The sequence below is a fragment of the Silurus meridionalis genome, chromosome 21 (assembly GCF_014805685.1).
Source record: "Silurus meridionalis isolate SWU-2019-XX chromosome 21, ASM1480568v1, whole genome shotgun sequence".
NCBI classification, from domain to species: domain Eukaryota; kingdom Metazoa; phylum Chordata; class Actinopteri; order Siluriformes; family Siluridae; genus Silurus; species Silurus meridionalis.
This window is the reverse complement of record NC_060904.1, coordinates 1,517,964-1,544,694: the sequence shown is the minus strand read 5'-3', so window position 1 is coordinate 1,544,694 and position 26,731 is coordinate 1,517,964. Positions and strand designations below refer to the sequence as shown.

Genomic DNA, 26,731 nt, shown 5'->3' with positions numbered 1-26,731 from the left:
AACATTTGTGAACATCAACCGTTTGCACTTTAAAATAATTTTAAATAAAATGCCTGCTTGGTTTGAATTCAAAAAAATGTAATAAATTAATAATATTTAATAAATAAATATATACAATTGAAAAAAATGATAAAATAATAAATAAATAACTTAAATCAACTTAACCGTTTTACTTATTTCTACATATTTTAACAAATGTCTTCCTTCCTTCCATCCTTCACTTATTCACTCCCTCGATGTGTGGAATTGTCAGTATTTTATCCTTTCGAGAGAAAAAGCACAAAAGAATGCATATCGCTAGATTGCAGTTTAAATGTTGACAGGAAGAGTTTCCGTACATGCGCGCTACAAACGGAACTCAGATTTTAACACACGTAAAACAAAGCAAACATTTGGTACGCATGTGCACCATACCGAAAGCCCTGTACCGAAACGGATCGGTACAAATACGTCCCGTTACACCCCTAGTTACTAACAACTTAGGGAATTTAGATTTTTCTTACTTCTCTGCAAATTTGGTCTTGAATGTATTCTAGCAGTGATTTAATGACACTCAAATTCTTCTTCTATTTCCTGTAAACTGTAATTCCATGTGTGCTTCTAGTGGGTGTATTTAGGTCATCTTGCTTCACTAATCTAATCTGAGAGCAATGCTAGTAAATGAACTCTTCTGGAATGAACTCTTGCTGACTGCACCCCAGGCCTTTTCTCCTCACCTACATCACTACCTGACTTTACTAAAATCTTCACATACCACAAGCACTCTCCAAAATCTAGTGGAACATCTCCCCAGAAGAGTGGAGATTATTATAACAGCAAATTAAATGTTGAAGATGATGTTCAAAAAGCACATACCAATTCTTTGTTCAACCCTGCAATAAAACCTTTCCTCACTTCTCCCTCTCCTCTCCTCTGAGCAGTTCTCCCTCAGAAAGCTGGAACACTTAATCAAAAATGTAAGAAGATTCAAGACTCCCAGCTGCAGTAATTTAAACACACAAATGCGCACACACACACACACACACACACACACACACACACACACACACACACATCCTCATCCTTTATTCCACCTCTTGAGTCCTTATCATCAAGAGCGTAAAGAAGTCTCTGACGAACAATTTTAGCATTAAAAAAACAAACAATATATATAAAGTCTCGCTGAATCATAAATAACGTGATCAATTCACAAACAATATTGGACCCACACTGAGGAGAAGTATTTAAACTGCCTTTATAATGACCATCATATGTGTATGTGTATAAATATATATAAATGTGAACAAATACATTTTTCTTTGCTGAGATGTTTCTAAACCTTGATTAGAGTCCACATGTGGTAAATTACACACTTTTCTATAGATGACGTCACAGCTGACAATGCATATCAGAGCAGAAACTGAGCAATGAGGTAAAAGGGACTGTAGAGATTAGAGTCAGGATTGCTGCACATCTCTGGGGAAAGCTACAAAAAACTGCTGATCCACTTTGTCATTAGTACTGAGGTGTACTGAGTGTATACTGTATTACACAGGCACACGCCCACGCACCCCCCACACACACACACACACACACTCTGTCTCTTTCTGTCTTACTGTAAAAATTGACAGCAATAATAATAGAATTTTATATAATAATAATATTGCCACCTACAGATTATATAATAATAATAATAATAATAATAATAATAATAATAATAATAATACAGATGTTGTACATCATATAGCTCTTATTCAACTGAACTTTTCTCCTTGAGTCCTCATTGAGTCCTGAATGAAGACTATGTTCTGCTTTACGATAAATGCTGTAATTATAATTCTTTGGCCTTATATGAGTTTGAACCTCGACCCCGAGCTGAGTACATGGACCAAATTCTTTCTTTCTACCAGATGCATTGGATAAAATAAATGTGAGTGTTAGCTCATGAGTGAGAGACTGTAAAGGCCATGTTCTCATCCAAAAGAAAGAAGTGACTTGTGTTGAAAAGGCCAAATTCTTAGTGTGTATGCAGACAAACAAAAAGTCATGGACAAAGTGGAAGTTATACACAAAATGTGTAGATATTACTTTCAGTACTGTGCAGATAAATTTATACTGAATATATATCTTTATCTATCGATCGATCGATCAATCTATCTATCTATTACATTATTAAACTAATATTTATTATTATTAATTATTCTTGAAAATTTTCTCATATAATTTTCTGTTTTGTGAATAAAAAAGTAATAACTGATAATGTTCTTTTTCTCTAGAACTGTAGATACTATTCAGTAGAAAATTGCCATTCAGAGTATCTATCTGGCAATCGATGCAGCACAATTAATTACTAATTACCTAATTACTATATAGGAAACAGATATAAAGATATGTGCAAAAGTTTGCACACCTTTTGTATGTACAAAATTATCATTTTTAATTTATGCAGCTTTTGTTGAAACAGAATTTCATCCTAAAAGGTACCCGTGTCTGCATCCAATCTTATCTTTAAACGTGCAAAACGTGATTCTTTTTCGCCAGTGTACAAAAACCAACTCATTTAAAAAAAACTGTCTGTAAATGTGGGAAAATATTTGCCCAATGAATCATAATGAGACTTTGAGACAAGTGTAGTCTTGTTTGTTTCGAGTTGTTCAGGAAATGTTTCATATTTGCATTTCTAAAACTGACACATATTAATGGTCCAGTGCCATATACCTATCCAAAATTTTGATGTATGAGGATTTTAATTATCCCCTTACACTCGGTCTTTACAACTTGCTCTGGTTTTCCAGAACCATCCTTCTTACTACTGCCACTGTGTTTATGTTACTGTTTATGTTAATAACATGGATTTTTATCCACAGTCGTCTGTAGAATTCACATAGAATGGTGCATAAAACAAAAAACATCCTGTGGCATCAGTTCCATGGGCATCTTAACAATAATTAATAAATAATAATTAAGCGAGGTCAGTAAGAGGAGAACGGCCAGACTGACCAGACATTGCTGTAATAGCCATGGTGAGCAGTATTAAAGACTAAATTACTAAATATTTAAATTCTCTAGTGATAAATTGTTTGTCAGAAAATTAGCGCGAATTAAATAAATGCTGTTAGATCTCTCCCTTCTTAGTCAGTTCTGCTTCCATTTAAACGTTGTTATCAGGCCCTTGATGGACTTCATCAGGTGTGGCACATAACCAAATGATGACTCATTTTTATTATGGAGAAAAAAACTACATTTTTGGAACCTTTTGTACACCCAGAGATGTGTTAGACCTGTATGCATTCATTTTACATCAAACATCTCAATTATGAATATGACTGGACCCTTGTGTACAATAAGACCGAGTTAGTAAATGTACCTGACCCTGGCCTTTTCCCTCAGGTTAAAAGGAAATGATAGCAAATAGTGACATGTTTATTTAATTCTTGTTTATTTTCTTACCAATAATTTCTCATTGGAACATTACAAGCTGGATAGTTTGCTATTTTCATGCAGCAATGCAAATCTCAACAATTAATTTCCTATAAATACAAACACCTAGAAGGAGTCAAATGTACAAATGTTTCCTCAAGAGCAAATGATGTAAAACTAAATTTATTATATTAAAGACTTATATTAAACTACTTGGTTAACGTTCTTGGCAAAGTTTGCTTTCATTTCTAATTAATTTACCTAATTCTACCAGGTGTTTGTTTGAAGCGTTTCATATTTTTTTTTGTTTGTTCCTGACAATACTTTTAGCCAGACATCATTAGAGTCTCTTGTTCAGTCATAAATATTATTCATATAAAAATTAATCACAAATGACAGCAGAATGTTTAGTTTACAGTAAATCAAAACAGTGAGAAAATAATATTTCTGTAAGACGCTCTGGGCGGTGAATCAAATCAAACGACTCTAACTCGAATCAGACAACTTCTGATGTGCTGTTCGAAAGAATCGATTCAGTGAATCGAAATCCCTGCATACGCGTCATTAATGAGAAAATGAAAGAAACATTAGTTTGGGGCAGGTGAATTATCATGGCTGGGGTAGTAGTGGCTGGGAAAGAGGTTTTTGAAGCCTTTCCAGAGAACTAATAAATTCTCCTGTCTGTAATGCTGTTCGTGTTCCCTGTACATTATAATGCGTTATGGGCTGGCTGTTATGGAGGTCTTGCTAGCCAATTGAATGTGAAAGCTCAAAATAGTGCACTATATAGAGCAGGGTGTATAGGATTTGGACCAGGCTAAATTCATTCATGCACGACTTTACAATCCGCGCTCAGACACCCGAGGAATTCGGTGGAACCGGAGGCGCGCTACACGCGTGCACGTGGCGCAGGTCGGTCGCGGTCCGAGCGCGCGCGCGCGCTAGCACTTCGATGCCACTAATCAACCACCTGTGCTGACGTCATAGTTTGGCACGTCACATTACACGGTGCGTTTCGGTTTGGTGTTTTGTTTTTGTTTTTTTTTCCCCTGAACGCGGCGTCCGATCGGCTTCTTCTTCTTTTACTTCTTCTCCTTTTTTTCTTGGTCGCGGTTAGATTATGAAATCACGACCGTTCCGTCTGAAATCCGACACTTTTTTGGGGAACACTTTTAATTTTAGTACCTGGCAACGCTGTAGGGGCGGAAACTTAATAACAGCGCCGAAACGCGCGACTCTAAAACGCGCAAGTAAAACCGAAGCGAGTTGATCTCTCTCTCTCTCTCTCTCTCCCTCTCTCTCTTTCTCTCTACCTGGGGACAATACGCACAGAAACAGCGCATCAATAATATACAAAACATCCACCGAAGGAGGAATTTAAATAACGCAAATTAAGATAAAGAAAGTGAGAAAATGTAGTCTCCATGCATGGATTTGGATTGTCCAGTTGGAGAGCACTTCGGTACGAATCATTCAGGAGTGTGAACATGGACCAAAAATGACAAATGGTAAGTCGCAAGTCAGAGTTTTGTCTCGACATAAAAAAATAATAATAATAAAAATTAAATAAAAGTGATGCGTAATAACCTTACCTGTATTACTGCCGTGGAGGAGCGCGCGCCTACCTCTATAGGAAAGTGCGCGTGTGTAAGAGTGTGAACACGGTGTGTGCATGCGTGTGTGCCATACCATATAAAGTGCGAAACGGAAAGGGAACAGGTTGTAGCCTATTTATACTACCATTTTGGGGAAATCCCAGTGAGTTATCAGTAATTATTACAGTTAGAAGGAAAGAGGGTTTACAAGAAAGGAAAGTAATAACGAAAGCGAATGAATGCGGTGCTGTGATTTGCTTTTCCAAATAATCCTGGAGTTTGAGAGCGACAGTGGGGCTACTGCGCATTCATTGTGAAAATAAAAGTGATGATGTGTAAATCTCATCGAATCATCTACTGGATTCAATAACAGCTCCAGGCTTAGGAATAAGGAGGCACCTGATAACCTTTCGAGACATGTTTAAATACTTCTTTTGGGTTGTACATGTTTAGGATCATCAGTGAATTGGAGAATGTCACGCATGCAGTGATTTGGTGATGGTGGATGAAAAAGCAGAGAGAGTGAGTGAAGAGAGAGAGAAAGAGAGAGAGCAGAAATGGAATTGTAGTGAAAGTGGAAATTGCAGGAAGGACTGGAGGAGGGAAAGAAAGAAAACACAAAATAATGAAAGAAAAGGAATTTTTGGTGCAGAATCAAAAAACCTCATCAAACGCATGCTTCTTGCCAAAGGCCAACACTTCACCCTCACATAAGTCAGAGGTTGGAAGGACAAACTGAAATGCTGACATGATTTCAAGTGCAGTAGTTACACATAGTAACTCTTGTTCAGTACTGCTGCTTTACTGTTATTACTACTGAAGCTTGAAAGCATGGCAAGTTTAAACGTACGATGCTTCTATCAGCTTCTATCAGGTCCGTCCTGTTGCTACACAACAATACGTACTTCTCCACTAGCAACCAATTCAATATTTTCTTCACTTTTTTCCATTGCTGATGAAGCTGCTGTGCAGGTTAGTAACAACCAGCCTCGAGATCTTACCACAAATGAAGTGGTCTGACCAAACGAACCAAGCTGAGATCATCTCAAGGTTATTTTATGAGATTCTAATGGAGGAAAAGAGAAGAGACAGAAAGAGACTTGTCACATACTGTATACACTATTACACAGTGAAATTCTTCCTTCACATACTCAAGATTATTAGGAGGCTGGGGTCAGAGGGCAGGGTCAGCCATGATTCAGAACCCCTGGAGCAGAGAGGGTTAAGGGTGTTGCTCAAAGGCCCAACAGTGGCAGCTTGTAGATACTACGTCTTGAACCCTGACCTTCCAACCAGTAACAGGGGGCCGAACCCATTGAGCTACCACTTCCACAAAAACAAAAGTCTAGAACCTGATTCAACTGTTTTGATAACCCTGGTCCACGACACATTTTTCTCCAGGCTGAAACACGCTGGATTTTTTTTAGACCCAACTCCACCCAGGTAGATTGATCAGGTAAAATATTTGGTTCTGCAGTAAAGTGGTACACGGATTGGTGACTCAGTGAACACAACAAAGGAAGTCTAAAATGAAACTAGTATGATTCATTAGTAAAGGAGCTATAACAAGGATATTAATAATAAAGTTCCTGGATATTATCTGTCAAGCAAGCGTGCATTTTATCTTTGGGCAAACGTGTGTTTTGAAGAAGAGAGTTCATTTTGGCTCCACTTCACCAGGATTGTATATGATTTGTTTAAAATGATGTGTAAAAAAATCGAATTAATTTTGTTTGGAAATACACTGAATGTTATTTTATACGCATCCTGAGTGTGTACTGTATCTTTACATTTTTAATTGACTTCTAATAGGATCTTAAATTAAGCTTAAATGCTGAAAGAAGGTACTCACACAATTTTGAGGAAAACGTACAGTGGTACTACGCGATGAATTAGCATTGGAGCCTGGAGATAGTTACTGATTTTTTTTGTTTTCGATTTCATTTCTAGCATCTTCTTGGCACTCCTGTTTTGGTGTTTCTCCTTCTACCTCTCGTCCTGTCCTGCAAAAGCACCAAGACCAAAGAGGAAATCATTCAGAATTATCAGCATATCATTCAGCTGCAGCTAGAGAACATTGTAAGATTTAGAGCTGCAGACATTTCATGTATTAAAGACATAAGTAACAATATTAAACTATTAAAATCAGCTTGTTTCCTTTTCACAGAACTTGAGTATTCAGAAACAGGTAAAAGAAAACCCGTGTGTCAGGAAAAGCCGAGAAAGAAAACATGTGTGTCAGAGTGTAAGTATGACATGGTTTACAAAACTTGATTTCAATGCTTTTTCAGGAAGTTTACATGTGAATATTTCTTAAATTATGAACGAAACTGATAAATCGTTTAAAAAAAACATTAAAAAACCAAGGAAAACAATTTCACCGATTCCCATGGAATCGTCATCATAACAACTGAAATCATGGAAATTAGGAAACACTAAGATGACTCAGAGCTAAATCTGTGTATGGCATCACTACAACCACATCACAGCATGTTTCAATTCTTTTTAGACACTTACAAGACTTCAGCATTTACTATTTTATCAACATAGGAGTTTTATTACAGGCCTTCTGAGAAGTGAGTTGATGTCTGCTTCCCCCTAGTGTCTGAAAGTAATACGTGTTACAATCAAAAATCAGAATTAAAATACTATTTGTTGGAATTTCTGTCATATGATGCACAAGGTTGTGGTTTTGTGATATACAAGAGCAATAAAATTGCGACAGTTACACAAGATTTTAGTCTCTTAAACTTGAACATCCCAGCAAACGAATAAATTGTAATTCAGCCAATCAGAGCGATCGCCTTGATTAATTCATAAGCTTGCAAATTCCTGTTGCACTGTGGTCATATCTGCTGTTATAGACGATTAATCAATGCCTTTTCCTCCACCATATGGATGCAGTTACAGCCGATCGAGTGCATCAGCACCGTGTCCTGCACCCGTCTGCCGAAGGACATACACGGTCATCTGCAAAACGAGTTGCAGAAACTTGTGAAGGTCATAGGCGAGTCTCTGGGATGTCCATGTTCCAGACATCAGGTGAGACATTCTCTGACGAGTAGCATGTGCAGTCTTTACTCTGTTTTGTTTGGTTTTAATTCTTTTTTTTTCTTCTTCAAGCAGGAAGTGAAGTGGCCCGATTCGCAGTCTTTACACAAGAAGTATTGCAAACTGAAACGTTTGCTCACGACGATCCAGAATGCGTACGAACAACATAATTCGGCTTAGTAAGCACGGGGCAACAGGATTACAGAGTGATCATTATAATTTTATAATATATTACTCTATCAATAATAAGTAAAACTGAGAAGCATGGCTTCCTTCCAAGGCTTTGGACAGCACCTTGTATACGAGAGGACATACATTCATAATGAAATGGAGAGCGATCCGTTCCCGCTGATCGGCCGAACGCAGCTATGGACATGTTTTTCTTTTCCCCAACCGTGGATATCCACCCTGTTTTTCTCGCTATGGCGAATCATCTCGGTTTAAGACAGGAACTATTGCCACTTACACCGAGAGTTCTGTCAGTTCCTAGATAGAACACATTTGTTTTGGACACTCCAAGAGCTTCTTTATTATGTATTACGCATCTTTTCTGTGAATAAATATATTTTTATATAAAATCTTTGGGTTTATCTTGGCGTTTTGACATAAAAATAAGCATGGTGAGGTTGCGAGCAAAAAAGACCTGACATCAAAACCCTGCAAATCCCAAAGTTAGCTCTGGCTCGGTTGTGTGGAATCACCATAGCAACCAGCTTGAGTATGTGGAAGAGGGCAGACAGCACTTTTTTTTTTTTCTCTGAACAAGTTGCACTACCAAGACAAATTATTGGGGGAAATCAGGGTTTAAACAGATACACAACCCAGTAGTGTTTTCCATTCGATCAGTTTTGCTGTAGACACACAATTATGCTGCGGTAGCTTCTGGGAGGCGGATCTTCATGAAGATCTGTCGTGAATGGGAAGACTAGTCAGTGTCTTCACATAACCACAGACACTTGTGCTGTTTTGGATCATTTTCCTGATAAAGCTTATAAATTACGAATGTAAAAAAAAAAATCTAGTTATCTTCAGTATCTCAAATGGAGGTCTTTAGGAAAGAAAAGACAGTTGTGGTGACATCTGCAGCATTCCAAGATATGAAATGTGGCTATACGGGGTACATGGACAAAAGATTGCTGTGGTATAAGAGTAAACAAATACTCCACACACACCAGTCTCACGTGGATGAACGTTTATTCGTGTTACATTACTGTGACGCACGCACTCGGTCAGCAGGCCTCGTACCCGCTCTGTCTCATATGATCATAAGCATAAACCAGCTGTAGTATTCCGCTTTATCAGCACAACAGGGTCATTAATCAGGAGGGGATTATATACGGGTGCTTCATCTTACATTATGTACCAGCTGAGGAGCAGCAGAAGACGGGCTTATAGAGGTCTTCAAGGGCTGTGAAGCGATTTTCTGCATAGAGTGAAAAAAGCTTTGCTATGCGATTTCAAGCGTATTCATCCGAATATGAATTCTTACGAATCGTCATCAAGCTGCGACTGAGGAACTAAATAAGAATTACTAATAAAACAAAATAAACAATATAAAAAAATCTAATTGCAACCGCATAATAAAAAAAAAAAAATACAAATTAAATTTCACAATACCATGTCAGATTGTTCCTGCTTTGAAATGGAGGTGGTGATATCGGGTTTGAAATACATACATTGTTTTTTTATCAATTCAGAAAAGGGCTAATTCTTAAAGAAAAGAAAAAAGATCAGTAGCTCATCATATTGCACTTCGATAATAAACACAAATTGGAATAAAAACAAGGCAAAAATATAGATATAAGCATATTGATAAATATAGAAAGGCTGGAATTCATGGGCAAGATTGTAACAGTTGGGAAAGTGGGAGATTCAGCATTAAAAGATGTGTCTCTCTATCTGTGTCTCTCTATCTGTGTCTCTCTCTGTGTCTCTAAAAGCACATCCTCCTCACTCCGCATTCACAGCAGAATTTGGCCGACTCCACTGGGTACTTGGTTCCACACTCATGACAGAACTTGTTCCCCTTTGTGGAATAGTCCATCCCATTGTCATTTTTCACCTCATTCCTAAAAAAAATAAAAACGAAAAGGAATAGGAAGTGAGGGAACAGTCGGTGGAGTGTGAACTGAGCACAAAAGCTGCACTTTAACACTGCAATTAACATTCAGCGCTTTAACTCGAGTAGTAGAACAATCAATCTTCTAATTCACCCCTTCAAGTTTCCAGCCTGCACCCGAGATGCCTTTGTTTTGTTTTTTTAAGGCTTTTAGTTTGTAGTGCAGGGAAAAGCAGAAATTATGCTCAGTTACACCAAATGTCACTGGACACGTTTTCTTCTAAAAGTCAACGAACATGACCATGATGCCTTTCTAGGGCTGAGCTGATGACAAGATGATGTTAAACGATCATGTGGACACCTGAGCGTAAGAGCATTATTGTTTTTGTTTTTTTAAAAGATTCCATTTCATTTTGTCTCCATTTGCTGTTATAATAACCTGCTCTCTTCTGGGTAGATTTTGGAGTGTGGTTCTGGAGATTTGTGCTCATTCATCCACAATGGCAGGTACTGATGTTAGTGAGCTGAGGAGGCCTGGGGTACAGTCAGAGTTTCATCCTAAAGGTGCTTAATAGGGTTTATAGCTCTATAGGTGGAGATCTTCCTCTCTAACCCATGTAAAGCATATCATGGAGCTGGCTTTGTGCACATTGTTACGCTGGAACAGGTTTGGATCTCTAACTTGAAGTGAAGGGAAAATGTAAGCATCATATAGAATTGTATAAAAGCCTCTAACTTTGTGGTAAAAATTTAAATCAGGTGTCCCAAAACTTTTGCTCATATACTGTATCTCTCAGATCATAAATCAGTGTTTGTGGTTTTTATAAAACAATAACTAAGCAATAAAACATTTCCTATAACAACGGCAAGTAATTATAGAAAAGTGATCAACACTGTACGATTTCCAGATCACGCCGCATTCATATGCATTTTAAATAATCTCTTATTGATGGTGCTACCTTGAATTATAGCTGTTAGCACTGTACATCATCTTTTTATTCGTTCCTCCTCCGTAGGTCGTGCTCTTCAAGGAACTGGGAGCAACCACGCCTTTAGGTTTGTCCCTAAACACATGGGGGTCAGGGTTAAAACAACACAAAAACAATAACGAGCTCACAGATGCAGGTTTGTAGTCACATCTGGAGTGTGAGCCAGGCCTTACCCAGGAGGTACGGTCACTCCACCAGAGACTGGGCGAGACGGAGAAAAAGAAGCTGAAGCATTTACATTCTTCATTGAGCCTGCAGGACTTTTGGTGCCAGAAATTCCTGAAGAAAGTTCATGAAAAATGAAAGCAGGGCTTTCATTCGATTAAAATAAATAATAAATTGCGTGTAATATTTTTGCCGAGATCGCCACCTGCTCATGTCGTGACAGAATAATTTGCAAAACATGACTTTTTATGTGCGTGTTCTGTGAGGATTGGCCAATCACATCATTTGTTGATGTAATAAATTGAGACGCATGCGCCGCTTAAATTAAATTAAATTCCGCATCATTAAAAAATTTATATCAGACTTTTTCCAAACAGTCTCTATCTCTGTCCAACTCTGCCTAATTTTTTTTGTCTGATGCCCTGGAAAAGCAAATTTTCAGCCAGTTTTAAAACTGAAGATCATCAATATAATAAACAGTGATTATCGTAAATTGTTTTACACGTCACTTTTGATGCAAAAACTCAATAGATATTTAAAAATGTCGAAGCTTTAAATGTTTGCATGCTGAAAAGGAGAAAAGTTCACATATATGAAAGTAGAAAAGTTTACCTGTAAGTAGGAAAACTGACATTTAGAGAAAAGTTGTAGAAAATCTAATGTAGTAAAGTCGAAAAATCACATGTAGGTAAGTGTAAAAAGTTTACATGTAGGAAAGAAGAAAAACAAAGCCTGCAGATGTTGCCATGACAACAAAGAAAAAAAGGTTGCCAGGTTTGCTTTATGAAACGTTTGATACAGTTAAGCTGCTGTTTGGATGATGTTAGGAAATGAATGCCCCGTATCATGTTGCTGCCTGCCTTTATACTGCCGTTTATCAAACACGCCAGTGTGTGTGTGGCTTGTAAACTTTTACAATGCTCTGCTGTTAGACTGGTTTGAAAGGTTCGGTCCATACCGCTTCCTCTGGCCTGTCCGTAGGTTGGACGCTGAGGTAGGCGAGTGGAAGACACGGAAGATGTGGGAGTTACAGAAGTTGCTTTTTTCACCAGGGCAGGCTTGCACTGCAGATAGAGAGATTATAGTTATTATTTCAGAATAGTACAAAACGTTTATTTATTCTGCAAATACGATCGAAGCAGGCCTCAGAATCGATTCAAATTATTCGCTGTGTTAATTAATTAGTTAATTAATTTGTGTGTTCATTCAGAGTTGCTCTAGCAGACATAACAGACAGACATTCTTATTGAATTTAATAAAAAATCTAATGTCATTTCATATGCATTTTTAGATTGTAACAACAGTTTTTTGCTAATCACTGCTGATCTGACTGCCTTGTCTGGTGCACCTCACTGCTGAAATGCAACTAATGACCATGTGAGTAAAAAGTTTTCATGTCAGGTCACGCTTTGATTCCGAATAGGTTTCCCAAATATTCCTGAAAACAAAAAAGTCTGATTGATTGTTTATATCCTTTGACTGCTGTGAGACACAGTCTGGACACAGTCTGGACACAGTCTGGACACACACTCACCTGTGTCCTGGCTGGAGGTTTGGCTTTGTCATTTCCCACGAATTTCTCCTTGTTGGGAATGCGGGACGCTTGCTCCTTGCAGAATTTGATGTGCCGCTCGGCTGCGTTCTCACTAAACCGCCTTTGGCAATATGGGCACTGGATATAATCTAGAACAAGAGGATTATAACCTCAATAATTTTAAAACGCATTGCTACTACTACTGATCAGGTTCAGCCCCCGGGTTCAGAAGCGTTTTTTTTTCTACCTGGATCGTAGGATGGAGGTGGGGGCGGGGGAAGAGGGCCGCCGTCTTTCATCACTTGGCTCAGGCCTTTGGCAGCACGGATGGTGGCGACGAATTCCTCATGCTTTCTGCGCCAGTTGGACTGTTTCTTGGGTGGTTCAGGCTGTTTGAAGAAACATGTTTAAGGACAGGGACCAGTACAAACAGTGCCTGTGGGGATTACTCCTGACGTCAATGTGGTGAAGCAAAGAACGGCAGAAAGAATGTCCATGACATTTACTCTACAATTAATTTCATGCTGCTTAAAAAAAAATCTAAAATCTATACTCTATGGACAAAAGTATTGGGACGCCTGTGACTTCTCCAGCCATATGTGGTTCTCCCCTAAAAATTTGGAGGCACAAAATTGAATAGGACGTCTTTGGATGTAGCGACATTGAATTTTCATTAGAAATAGGAGACTCTGCTCCAGCAGGACGATGCCCCTGTAAATAAAGCAAGCTCTATGAAGATCTGCTTTACATGTGTTGTAGTGGAAGATCTCCGGCTATAGACCTCAACTCCTATTGAACGTATTGAATGTGTACACTGGCTGCACTCCAGGCCTCCTCACTTCACCGACATCAGTACCTGACTTTACTCTTGAATCTCAAACACATTCAAAAATCTTGTAGAACATCTTCCCATGGTGTGGATGTTATTTTAACTGCAAATGGGATCTAAATGTGGAATGGGATGTTTAAAAAAAAGAAGGTTTTGTCCTCACCCTTGGCTTGAGCGGTTTCACAGTCGATATGTCGGTGCCCTCGGCTCTCTGTCTGCTCGAGTCGAACACCTTCCTTTTCTTCACTGCACTTTTCTGGCAGATGGTCATGTGCTTCTTCTACAGACAGAGAAAAATATATTATTTTCAAAAAGTGTGTGAAATCTGAGTTAAAAAGAAAAAGTTTCCATTCTCTGTTTCAGGGTGCTACGCTTCTAGCACCCCTTCTCAAAGTTCCCCAGAAGGTTCTTGTTCATGGTGCACTAAAACATTTTGTTGTTCTAGCTTTTCAGCATGTTCTACCGTGATGCAAACACTGCATACACAAACGTTTCGGGACACCTGACTTTTACAGCCGTATGTGGTTCTTTACAAAGTCGGAGGCACACAAGGACTTTGGATGCTGGAGCATGAATTTTTCCCTTCACTTGAACTAGGAGACCCAAACCCGTTCCAGCATGATAATGCCCATGTGCACAAAGTCAGTTCCATCAAGATCTGCTTCACATGCTTTGGAGTGGAAGATCTCCTGTTATAGAGTTTCAACCCTATTGAACACCTTTGGGATGAATCTAAACACTGATGGCACACCAGAAACCTCTTCAACCCCTCACCTACATCAGTACCTGACTTTACTAACAACCTTCTGGCTGAATGAATCTCCACAAACACACTTCTCAATCTTGTGGAATCTCTTCCCAGAAGACTGGAGCTTATTATAACAGCAAATGGGAACACGTGGTATGGGATGTTCAAAAGCATATCTAAATCTTATGCTCAGGTGTCCACAATATTTGTCCACATAATGTTATTGCTTTAAAAGCGCCTAAGGGCTCACGGTTTCAATGTTTGACACTGTTGATGTTAGTGAAGATCTGTCACGCTCTAATAGAGCGAGAATTTGTGAAAAGTATATGCTTGAGCAATAAAGAGAGTTCTATTAAAAGACAAAAGGATCAGCTTCCAGGTAACTGTCCTTCATCACAATGCATCTGTTTTCTACATTTACAGTTACTTTTCAGTGGCTCTGATGTGTGCATCGTGCAAAGATTTCGATCAAACAGGAACACTGAAGACAAAGAGCATTTTGATTAGAGTGTTTTTCTGTACAGGGATTTCTAATCGGTTGCCAGAATCCATCCGTGCCGCAACTTGTATCATGAGGAAGAGATCGAAGGAAAAAAAAAAAAAAAAACAGCTTTGGGCTCTGATTTCACCCTGAATGATACTCACAAGGACGCTTGAGAAAAAACGTCTCCCGCACACTTTGCATGGCAGCAGATCCTCGCTGACGGCCACAGATTCTGTAATGTAGAAATAGACGGGTTCAGGAAAAAAGTGATTAATGACAAACTGCGCTTCAAAGCAAAACCACAGACACAAAACCTGTACACGTCACAGAGTTTCCTTTCGGGAAAGTATCGACATGTTGAGAATAAAATTATTTACACAGACGAGTCACACTGCACACAGGTACTTTACAGTAAAAAGTCTGCACACTCTATTCCTCTGTGATAGACAGACAGACAGACAGACAGACAGACAGACAGACAGACAGACAGACAGACAGACAGACAGGCAAAGAGGAAGGCAGGCAGGCAGATAAATAGATCAGATAGACAGACACCCAGAGAGGCAGATGCACATGCAGACAGACAGACAGACAGATCAATGCATAGACAGACAGACAGACAGACAGACAGACAGACAGACAGACAGATCAATGCATAGACAGATAGATAGACAGATAATAAAGTGCAGTTGCACATCTAACAGAAGTGTAAACGTTCCTGTATCTCCTCCTGGCTGGAGGAGTTTGTATTGGGATGAAAGGAATCCGTGAAGACATCTCCATTGCTGAAGATGTTTAGTTCCTGGGGCATTCGGCCCCCACTGACGTGCAAACCCTTTCTTTCAGACACCATGGAGTTGCTACAACAATGTGAGATGGAGCTACTCATGATGCAGTGATAAAAGCTTGTTGAGGTCTAAAAAGATCTTTCTACATTCTCCTCAGGATTTAAAGATGCTGTTGTGCCTTTTCTAATATGAATTTAGGCGTTAGGTTGCCAGGAAAGATCCTCAGATCATCTGCTGTATATGACAGGATAATAACTGAAACTGTGGTTGCAGTAAATCGGAACTGAAAGCAGAGAGGAAGTTGCGAGCAGGAAACCGTTGGTCAGAGGATCGAGGAAAACTTTACAACATATGACAGTATTTTTTTATTTTATCAGATATTTTAAAACAGAAAAACCTCCAGACTACAGACACAGCTCCTCTTTTTAGCACAAGTTCTTCTGTCATCACGTTCTACAGCTTCAGTTTCGGAACTTTCAATGTTCTATACTACAGTCAGGCTTAGTAACACATACCCTCACCAGTGCAACAGTAAAAAGAGACCCCTCTCAAACAGTGTCACGCCACGCCACGTCCGAACGCTGTGCAAGCGACATACACTCTAATAACAGCATAACAAAATAAACACCAGTATTCAATATGAACCGGTATACCGCCAGGCACTAACTTCAGTTCTCCAGGATGCATTCCATCAGGCTTTCAGATTTTTATACAAACACAGATGCAAAACTGAGAATCTGTGATTTTCCGGGCGTGGCACATTTTCCCAACAAATTCAGTGTTTTGTTTTTTGTTGTTGTTTTTACAATATATTATTATTAGTAGTAATTATTTGTATATTTTGCTGATTTGATGTCAAATGCAAGCATATGAGTAAATTAGATGAGGAAGGAGGAAAAGAGGAAGACCAAGGAAGAGGTTTATGGATGTGGTGAGTAAAGACAAGCAGGTAGTTGGTGTGAAAGAGGCAGATGTAAAGGACAGGGGGGTATGGAGCGGATGATCCGCTGTGGCGCCCCCTAATGGGAGAAGCCAAAAGAAGAAGAAGCACACGTCAACTCCAGAACCCTCAAAATATCAGAAAGTATTTTTTTAATTTGTTCCATACTTGAGGAACCATATGGATCTTTATGGTGCAAAGGTTTGTACCCCCCTTGTTTTCTAGATGCAAAAGAAATTATAACACCCTCGTTCTGTCTCTGGGGTGCATAAACTTTTGCACTCACCCCTTTAAAGGTATACGTATCACGTGATTTAAAAAAAAACAGTGCAGTTAATTTACTCTTTTGTTTATTTGTGTAAATTAAAAAAAATAAATAAATAATAATAATAATAATAATAAATTAGTAGCTCAAAAACTGCACAAAAATCTGCCACGCCCCCATAAATGATCAAAGCAAAACGATGAAATCTTGCCCGGATTCCAAATACACTTTCAGAAAGCGTAGACATAGACACTACATAGGGCGTGCACGCGCTGTGTCTGTCGCCTATGTAGTGCACTTAACGAGTGAGTCTTAAACCAATTAGAACGCGACGCGTATTTTTTTTTATAGAAGGACCGTTTCGTTCTCCAAACAAAAGATAGCGAGCAGAAAACAGCAGACACGCGACGTTTTCCGAACACTGGATTAGTTAACAATCTAAATACTATCCTTTACGAAATAACTCGGAATTTATTCTTTTTTTATTTACCGTCAAAATCCTCCATCTCTCACTGATAACAGGAGATGCTGCTGTAGCAACGGGTCTCCACTAGCCTCCCCTAAACCACGCCCCACGCTCCAATATCCTCATCTCTGATTGGTCATTCCCGGTTTTTGTTAATATCCTGTTATACGATTGGTCGTTCCCAGAGCAAGGACGTATTGGTAAAAAGTATGGAAGAGGAACCGGAAGTCAAAGATCAAATCAATGGAGAATCTGGTGAATATTCGTGAATATTAATGATCTATTAAAGAAACTCGATACATGATTGGCTATGATTAATGAATATTAATGCACTATTAAACGAACTCTAAATGTGTTTGGTTAAAACTGATTAATGATTAATCTCGCTTTTCAATGGGGGGGGGTGTTTCCTGAGAAAACTACTCAAATACATTCCACTTATTTATTCTGAAAGTCTAAGGGGAAGTTGAAAAAAAAATACTTTTTTTATATATAAAGTTTTGGGCTAGTAAAGGTGTTAGCAGTTAAATGTTATCATTATCATCATATCGAGTTATCATCATATCAAATTATCATCATATCGATGCTTCTGCTGCTTTGGCTGCAGTGAAAGTAGATGTGTTGGATTGTGTTTACTGCGTTTCATATTTTAGTAATGAAATTCATTCTCACTGTATGTGATTCCTGTCTGTGATGCAGTGCTCTTTTATACAGGAACATTATATACTTAAGAGCAGCCTTTTTGCTTGCTGTGAAGAAAACACGTTTCTGTGGGTGTCCATGTTCTTCCTCCTCTTTTAACCTTGTTACACAATTCACAGGGAGTTCAGACCATCTGAAGTCCCTTTAAGTTGAACGCAGGAATATTACTGGCCTCGCTCCAGCTGACGCCTCTTTTTCAGTCACCGTATTGAGCACACATGCTCTCTGCAGGCGCTGAAGAAGCGTCAGTGTTTGTTTGAGGATACAAGTAAGTTATTGAGTGACGTGGCACTATTGTTAAGCTCTTCAGTCATGCAGAAGGAAGGACGCAACAAAAGCTCAAGTGTCTGTAGGAAGAACTCGTTCGGCACGCCACCTGTTCCTCTAAACACAATACAAAGTTCATATATCGTTAAATCAAACAGTTAACTGCATAATCTAATTAATAAAGCATCATATTTAGGGTGTGGCAAGATGTCGGTGTGCTGCAACATACTGGAAGTGAACTCCCAGAATGCACTGCAGCCCATTATGTTACAGCAGAGACTCTATTTAGGTTGGAATTGGCTGGAAATTTTGGAAAGTGATCAACACTAACGAGGCGAAAAGCGGTTAAGAGAATAAAAACACCCCCACATATTTCTCTTTAGCTCGAGATGAAGCAAGGGTTAAATCCCACTGCACCTCTCTTAGCATGGCATTGTGGGTAATGTAGGGAACAATCAAAGCAAAATGTGACACGCCCTCTTGATAGAATTACTCACGGATGTTGGAGAGCATGTGCTGGTTATATTATATTACATGATTATAAGATTAGTATGCAAACAGTTCAGGCTGGATCTTTTATCCGGCTTAGGGGAATTCTACAGGGTACAGGATAAAAATAGACACCAGTAAAGGGTGAATCCATTCAATCTGGCATCCCAGTGCAGGCAGCCCACTGTAGGCGCTGAGCTTTTGTAAAGAGAGAAGCTTAAAGGAGATCAAGCAGAGACTAAAGGGTAGGCAGGTAGGTATGACATGAGCCTAGGAACGGTGTGCGGTGTGTGTGTGCGGTGTGTGTGAGTGTGTGTGTGAGTAAGAGAGAGACAGAGAGAGTGGTTGAGGGTGTGAGAGAGTGTATGTGTGTGAGTGAGAGACTGTACTGTGCAGATGATTGGACATGTCATGCGCCTGCTCTCCGGTTTATTCTGTGTGAGATCCTTCATCAGCCATCAATGCTTTCTGAGATTCAGACAATGAGCTTATACTCCAGGATAAACACATGCATGCTCTGTGTGCTGTTCTGCGTGCCATGAAGCGCTATAACGGTTTACATAACAGCTTCATAAAAAGTGCTTTGTAATTTACATTTACATTTGCTGCATTTAGCAGAAGCCCTTATCCAGAGCGACGTACAAAAGTGCTTTTGAGTCTCTAGCAATGAATAATCTACACTGGTACGCAAGATTACAAACTTAATATAAATATAACTCTTGAATTCTACAACGCAAACTTGGAAAGTGCTAATTTAAGTGTTTCAGGAAGAGGTAAGTCTTGAATCGTCGCTTGAAGATAGTCAGGGACTCTGCTGTACGGACATCTAGGGGAAGTTCATTCCACCACCTCGGTGCCAGAACAGAGAAGAGCCTTGAAGTGTACTTACTTCTCATTCTGAGAGAAGGTGGTACCAGTAATGATGCTGCCTTGGGCACAGGCCTGGCATAAGCCTTCATGTGCCAAAGGGAATGGAGCTGCTGTAACCTCATCACTTCCCTTTCAACTATTAAATAAATTTATTGCGAAAAAAGGCTTACATTGTAGTCTTATAGTCTACTGTATTTTTGGACCTGGAGTATTTTTATTTGTTAAGATTTTATTTTATTTATAATCTGTGAACTCTTTAGTGGTTTAGAGATAGAAAGAGATCAAATGCGTACGGGTATCAGACAGTCAAGATTTCAGTATCGTATCGGGAAATAAATGATGTCGTGTCATGCGATCTCTAGTAGAGCTGGGCGATACGATAAAAGTATTCTACGATACTTGACATTACGATATGTATCACGATAGACTGAGTAGAAAGAAGCTGCCGGTGAGACGGAGGTGTTATGTTTATGTCAGAAAATATAAAGTCACAGCTTCACCCTGACACTGGAAACTCCTTTCATAAATGTTATATAGAAAACCTCACCACTGTATATTTTCAGCATATATATATATATAATATTCATCATTCATAATTATTAATTTCGTTATAAATTAATAAAATAGAAAGCAAATGAACAGAAGAGAAATCTAATTTTGTAGGAGCAGGTGTAAGATTCACCAGTTCTACCAAGCAGGTGCTAATGCTAAGTGAAACAGAAACAGCTGTGTAGAGGAGGCTTGGGTGAGGGTGTGGAAAACAGATTCATGTCACAAGTCCTACGTCATGGCAAGACTGAGCACAGCAATAAGACACAAGGTAGTTCTACTGCATCAGTAATCTCTTTCTCAGGCAAAAATTTTAAAGGAGACTGAGGTTTTAACATGTGCTCTTCAAGGTATTTTGAAAAATCACAAAGAAACTGCAATGTTGAGGACTGTAGACATGGTGATTGGCCAAAGGAAACTTAATGCAGTGGATGAAAGAGATATCATGCTTACTTCCCTTCAACGTCAGACGATGTCCAAGTACACCATCTATTGTGTGGAGAAGTTTGGCCAGAAGTGGTCTTTATAGAAGAACTGTGGCAAAAAAAGCCATACATTCTACATGAAAACAAGTCTAAGCAACTCAGCTGTGCATGAAGATGGAAACGGGTGCAGAAAAATGGCAGCAGTGATTTGGACTGATGAGAATATATCAGAAATATCTGTCTGTAGCAGGAGGCAGTTTGTTTGCTGAAAGGCTGGAGAGTGGTACAATAATGAGTGTCTGCAGCCAACAGTGAAGCATGGTGGAGGTTTCCTGTGAGTTTGTAGATGGTTGGATTAATGATTTGAAGATTTAGTCAGGGATTAATGATGTTAAATACGGGCAGATACTTATCCATCATGTAGTACCATCAGGAAGGCGTCTGATTGGTTTCATTCAGTCAGGACAATGAGAGCAGGAAGAACACGGATTTCTGGAAGTCCTGGTTGCACCGTTTGAATTGAATCATCACGATGTCGCTCGTGAGCTGAGTGCGCAACCTGATGCTCGCAAGTCATGACAAAACAAATCCAGTGCGACTGTCCCGAAGTTACAACAGTTTACGCAGTAGCACTTTATTAAACTATCCCATTTTTCACATGATGAGTATTTACAGTTTTTGCTTACCGTGCTGATGTTTCACCTTCATCCATCGTTCTTCCATCCCACACAAACTCAACTCAATTAGTCGTTGCAGCCCTATACATTATATTTATAGTTTATTAATTATATAAATATATTTATTAACTAATATATTCATATTCATTTCATTTAGCATATTTTTATAAATCAGTATTGTATTTAGTTTTATTATCAAACCTCGATATCGATATCGGTAAAATTCACCATCGGTCGACATCTGCGTGACTCTTGAACAGTTTTAAAAGATGAGGAAATTTTTTTAAAGATTTTGCTGGCGACAGTCAACAGATCGCTTCATGGTCCATATATTTAGGACATTGTTCATACGAATGTATGATTTTTGTCTGTCAGATCCCTCAGCTCTGGATTTGACCTCATCACAGTGCTGCAGTTTCCTTCAAAACAATACTGAATTCCTTCAAAACTCCAATGTGATTATAAAGCAGATCATCCAGTATCTGACTGTGGATTATTTTTCTCTTCTGTCCATGTTGTGATGTTCTGAGAGGATTATTTTCTGCAGTTGCATTATTTCACACAGATTTTCAGATAACTGAATGTGTTCAAGATCATAATGAAGAAATGTAATCATGCCTCCTCCCCTAAGCTCCTGATCAGTAATCTGTAGCCTTGACCACTGAGGTACCACTGGTAGAAAAATGAGTAATAAAGATAACGATAAGAAGCACTAAGGTGATGATTGGTGGATTAATAATTCAACTCAGTAACAAAAATATGTGATTTTTCGATGATCATTTAAAACTTTCTGGGTGGAATTGAATGTCCCAGATCATGTCTGTGAAATACAGAAGTATAAAGAAAAACATTAAAAACACTTTATTGTGTCAAAAATGGTTTAAAATCTTGGACTTGCTCAGTTATAACAATCCAGCTTTAAATTAATTATTTACATTTTGGTAATTACTAATAAATAGAGCCTTTTGTACAGTTTTCACAGACAGAATTCAGATATATCGAAGAAGAAGCAGCTCATATGTCTGTAAAATTCAGGTGTCCTAATACTTTTGTTTATTTAGTGTAGCGGTAGAGAGAAGAACAGATGTCGAGAGAAGAAACTGTGGTGTTTATAGTTTGTATCTGGCTCAGTTCAGGTGAATGCTGTATCAGACGGGTTCATTTTGTCGGATCGTGTGAAATCAGCTTGAGGTTAAATTTTGGTCTAATAATTGAAGAGCTGCTTTATATATAAATGAAACACTGTCTCTAGATGTCTTTTTTTGTGAAATAATCAATATTTCCAATAACAATGAACAATAAATTTCAGAACTTTTACATTTACCTCAGCCTGTTACAAATCCCTGCCCTGGAAGGGAGACTCTTTCCAAATATACATTTGTAATATCTTATGTATTTTTGAAGTTTTAATGTTAAAATTAAAATACTTATGGATGTTTGGGACTCTGGATTAGCAAATTAGCACGCATGTGCACCCTGTTTAGCGTCTAACGCTAACGCTAAGACAGATATTACAGAATGAAACTTCAGCAGCAGTGGAAAAAGTAGGATGAATATTTTCATAGCATCTGTTTCATTTATGAGTAAAGTCCAACACTTTTCTTCTCGTCAGTACTCTCGCTGATCCACACTGCTGACCTCCTTCAGACTGTTTATCTGCCCTGTGACACCGTTTCCAACTCGACAGCTGAGACTGATCGCGTCGCCGGCGATGATGATGGTGACAGGCGCTAATTATAGCGGCTGAGTTTGTCTGGGTGCGGCACTGCTGCAGCTCAGAGCTTCTCATAAAGACAAGAAGATACTGCAGAAACAAACCAGACCTTTTTCTCTCATTGCCACTGTGATCTTCAGTCTAAATATATATAATATCATGTAATTAATAATATAATATAATATTTGTCACTGGATATTTAATGTTTAGAATCGGGATGAGAATTGGTTTTAATGTCTAAATGCCATTAAAAATTCACATTAATGATCTCCCCTCTTCTGGGAAGATGTTCCAATACATTTACAGCAATTGGTAGAAGTGCTTTTCCAGAGCTCATGCAACTGAGCAGTTGAGGGTTAAAGGCCTTGCTCAATGGCTCAGCAGTGGTAGGATTTGAACTCATGACCTTCTGATCAAAAGGTGTTAGTAAGGTCAGGTACTGATGTAGGTTAGGAGAGGACGCCTGGGGTGCAGTCAGCGTTCACATTCATCCTAGTGGTGTTCAATAGGGTTGTTAGATCTTCCACTGGCTTGGTGCACAGGGACGTTGTCATGTTGGAACAGGTTTGTGGTCTCCTAGTTCAATTGAAAATGAAATTCTTTCGTATTGGAAAGATGTCCTGTACTGCTGTGTGCCTCAAACTTATTTCTAACAGTTTGGGGAAAAAGCACATATGAATTGAAAGGGTGGGTGTCCCAATACTTTTGGCCATACAGTGTACATTCATAATAACATACATACAGAATAAACAGATTTTAAATAGGTGCAAGTGGGAAGTAAACAAACAAACAACTAAGAAAAAAAGGGTTTAAAATGTTGTACCTGAGTGTGTTACACTATGAAATATCGAATTTGTAATTATCTTTAACTACACACATCTGGCCTTAGACTTGTATTATTGAATGTGTTGGAATTCTTGTTCAGGGTAATCACACACACTACAGGTACAGTAGAGATGAATATGAAGAAGGCAGGATTGTAAATTTAATTATTTTCTTTTTCTTTTTATTTTTTTTAAACACAGAATGGAAGCAATTGTATTTGGGTGTGGAAAAAGTCGCTATGAAATACAGAGCCGAGCTGTAAACATCAGCACTGGTGCAGATACAGACCCCAATTGGGAGACAGTATCGAAGGAAGAAATTACAAAGGTCACAGTGTGAGATACTTCTAATCCCTGTAAATCCAACTCCAGTGGATTAGAGCGGTGTCTTAGTGCACTATAGTGTTGGTCAGGTTGATTGTGATTGTAGTAAAGGATTCCCATTCAGTTGTATTTCCACGCTTCACCACTAGAGGGAGACACAGTTTACCACTGACATAATGACTGAGAAGTTACCTCTGACATCACAGTGCTACGGTGGCTTTGAATTTTTTATTTTTTTTGGATTTGTTAATTGTTTTTTTAGTTTTTTAATTTGTTTTTGCATTTGTTATTTCGGTTTTGTATTTGTTATTTTCTTTTCGGATTTGTTTTTTGTTTTTGCATTTGTTTTTTTGTTTTTGGGTTTTGTTAATGTGTTTTGCACTTCTCGGCCACCATACAGTGCACCGTTCCACATCAAGAGTATAAAAGGCCAAAACACTGAGCAGCAGTGGTCATTCGACATCACGCAACCTACCGAACAGTAGCAATTGACAGCAAGAATCACACACGATCAATTCTAAACCCACTAAAGTTTAGTGTTCTGAATCCTGTACCGTGTTTTTTACTGACCCGCTGGGACGAGTACGATCTCCTGATCAGCGCACAACAGATAGTGAAACTCCCTTACAATTAGTCCTTCGAGCTAGAGAGTAAAACTTCCTAACAGTGATTGTGTGAGTGTTTGGGTAAAATTTGCTAACATGTTTCAGTACAGAATCAGAGAGCGTGTGATCTCATAGTAATTCATTCATTCATTTGTAATAATGTTCCTATTTATGGAAAGAGTCTTCATAATTTTCCAGACTCGTTTTCCAAAATTGTTCTTCTGAATTTGTCTTTGTTTAGTTGATCTGGCTTACTCTCTCTCTTTATCCCACAGCCACTGCTATGTTAAAATAAATTAGATATGACTGATGGTGAGGCAACCTATGAAAACTTCATAGCCTCTGGAAGGACGGGCAGAAGGAATGCAGTGCATGACATCCTGGGGGAATCAGGAGGACTGGACGTGAGTGGACTCTCGCAGACGCTTTCTCAGATCAATGTCAACAAAACAGGCAAGTGATCTCAACAATCTCAACCTACTGTTCTGGTCCTGATGCTCCAGGGTTAGTAGAGCTTATGGTTATTTTTAAGACCACATCCACTGTTTTCCACAGTTTTTATTTTTATTTTTATTAACTATGCTGCAGATTCTTTATAATCTTTAGGTGGATTTATAGTAAACTTGCAACCCATTTAAATAGATGGTGCGAGGTGCAGCCAGGGTTCCCAGGGTTGCACATTGTAATAGATTTGGATGAAGGTTGCTTGTGGATTGTGTTTATGATGTTAGCTAAAAAACTAAACATTTACCATCTTCCCATATTTAGTTTTAAAGCAAATCATCCAAATTAAATCAAAACCACAAATAAGCACCTTAAAGTGTATTTATTACAAACTTCAGCAGAACTTTCAATAGGTTGTAGGTATGAACTATTGGGTGGATCAGTGCTTTTAAAAATGTCTTTCTACTCAATCTCTCTTTATATAATCTTTTTCAATTAAGGTGATGGGAATGACGGAGGGAAAAGTTCGAGCTCTTCAGACTCTGATCCCAAACCAGAGGAGAACAAAGCGGAGGGAACCTAACGGCCTCATGTGTCAAAGAGAAGAGAGACATCTCCTCAATCAGACCTATCCAGATTGGGCATGGCCGAGCTGACGCAACGACGCCCTGCTGGCATTCTCCAGGCACATCCGAGGCTCTGCCTTCAAAACGTTCAGCGGGAAAGCCTGGAAATGTAGTTATAGCACAGGATAAAGCTTTAATCACTGTTAGCTGTCAGCTGTTGAAATGGAACTAAAACCTCCTCCAGACCTTCCATCGCAAAGCTGCTATAGACATACCTGGAGATAAGTGTAGGATCTTCTCAGATCTCCTTAGACGGAGTCATAAAGGCATACGTTTTTTTGATCCACTGCCAAGTTAGCCTTGCTCAAATATTTTGGTATTTCTAATATGTATGAGTAGTAGTTTTATTGTCGTAATAGTTTTTAAATATTTTAATATTCATTCTGTATTCTAAACAGGTTTTGTTTTTCCACTTAACCTTTCAGCTGTTTACTGAAATGTGATGCATGACACCTAAATATATTCAGTACATCCAGAGAACATGTTCCAAAGTATGCATTTTTTTATTCGTGATTTTATTCATTATTTTTAATAAAATAATAATCATTTAATTCCTGAGCAAAACTGCCCTGTAAAATTTTTTAACTCACTTTTAAATATTTATATCTTCCAAATTTGTTCATTTGGTTGCTTGGTGTGACAGATTTAATATTAAACATATAAACATAACAGATGATATTTCATCATTAATAAAATAATTTCATATATGTGTAATGGACTATGCGATGATATACATTTTTTAAATAAATAATTATTTTATAAAATAATTGCATTCTTTCTAAAATACCATTAGATTTTTTTTATAGGCAAAAAAAAAAAACAATTGAGCACCTAAAATTTTACCCTGAACTTGTATTTATACCTATATGCAAATTAGGGACACGCCCCTTCACCTAATGGCAA

The 26,731-nt window shown here is 38.5% G+C and overlaps 2 protein-coding genes across 4 annotated transcripts; one reads left to right on the top strand and one right to left on the bottom strand.

Annotated features, from left to right (window-relative positions):
* Nucleotides 1–9,222: 9,222 nt before the first annotated feature.
* Nucleotides 9,223–17,447, bottom strand: zc2hc1a (zinc finger, C2HC-type containing 1A). The gene is made up of 9 exons (XM_046877704.1): nucleotides 17,337–17,447; nucleotides 15,015–15,085; nucleotides 13,785–13,901; nucleotides 13,040–13,181; nucleotides 12,793–12,941; nucleotides 12,217–12,322; nucleotides 11,267–11,372; nucleotides 11,064–11,168; nucleotides 9,223–10,114 (listed from the first exon to the last, which is right to left on the bottom strand). Exons 1-9 carry the CDS (start codon nucleotides 17,350–17,352, stop codon nucleotides 9,979–9,981), a joined length of 948 nt encoding a protein of 315 aa, XP_046733660.1. The 5' UTR covers nucleotides 17,353–17,447; the 3' UTR covers nucleotides 9,223–9,978.
* A 16-nt stretch (nucleotides 17,448–17,463) lies between these two features.
* pkia (cAMP-dependent protein kinase inhibitor alpha) lies at nucleotides 17,464–26,379 on the top strand. 3 transcript variants are annotated; one of them, XM_046877705.1, is made up of 3 exons: nucleotides 17,464–17,567; nucleotides 25,034–25,211; nucleotides 25,703–26,379. In XM_046877705.1, exons 2-3 carry the CDS (start codon nucleotides 25,061–25,063, stop codon nucleotides 25,783–25,785), a joined length of 234 nt encoding a protein of 77 aa, XP_046733661.1. In that variant the 5' UTR covers nucleotides 17,464–17,567; nucleotides 25,034–25,060; the 3' UTR covers nucleotides 25,786–26,379. The 3 variants fall into 3 exon arrangements, with proteins under 3 accessions (XP_046733661.1, XP_046733662.1, XP_046733663.1); XM_046877706.1 differs by lacking the exon at nucleotides 17,464–17,567 and adding an exon at nucleotides 18,764–19,023; XM_046877707.1 differs by lacking the exon at nucleotides 17,464–17,567 and adding an exon at nucleotides 24,489–24,827.
* The last annotated feature ends 352 nt before the right edge of the window (nucleotides 26,380–26,731 follow it).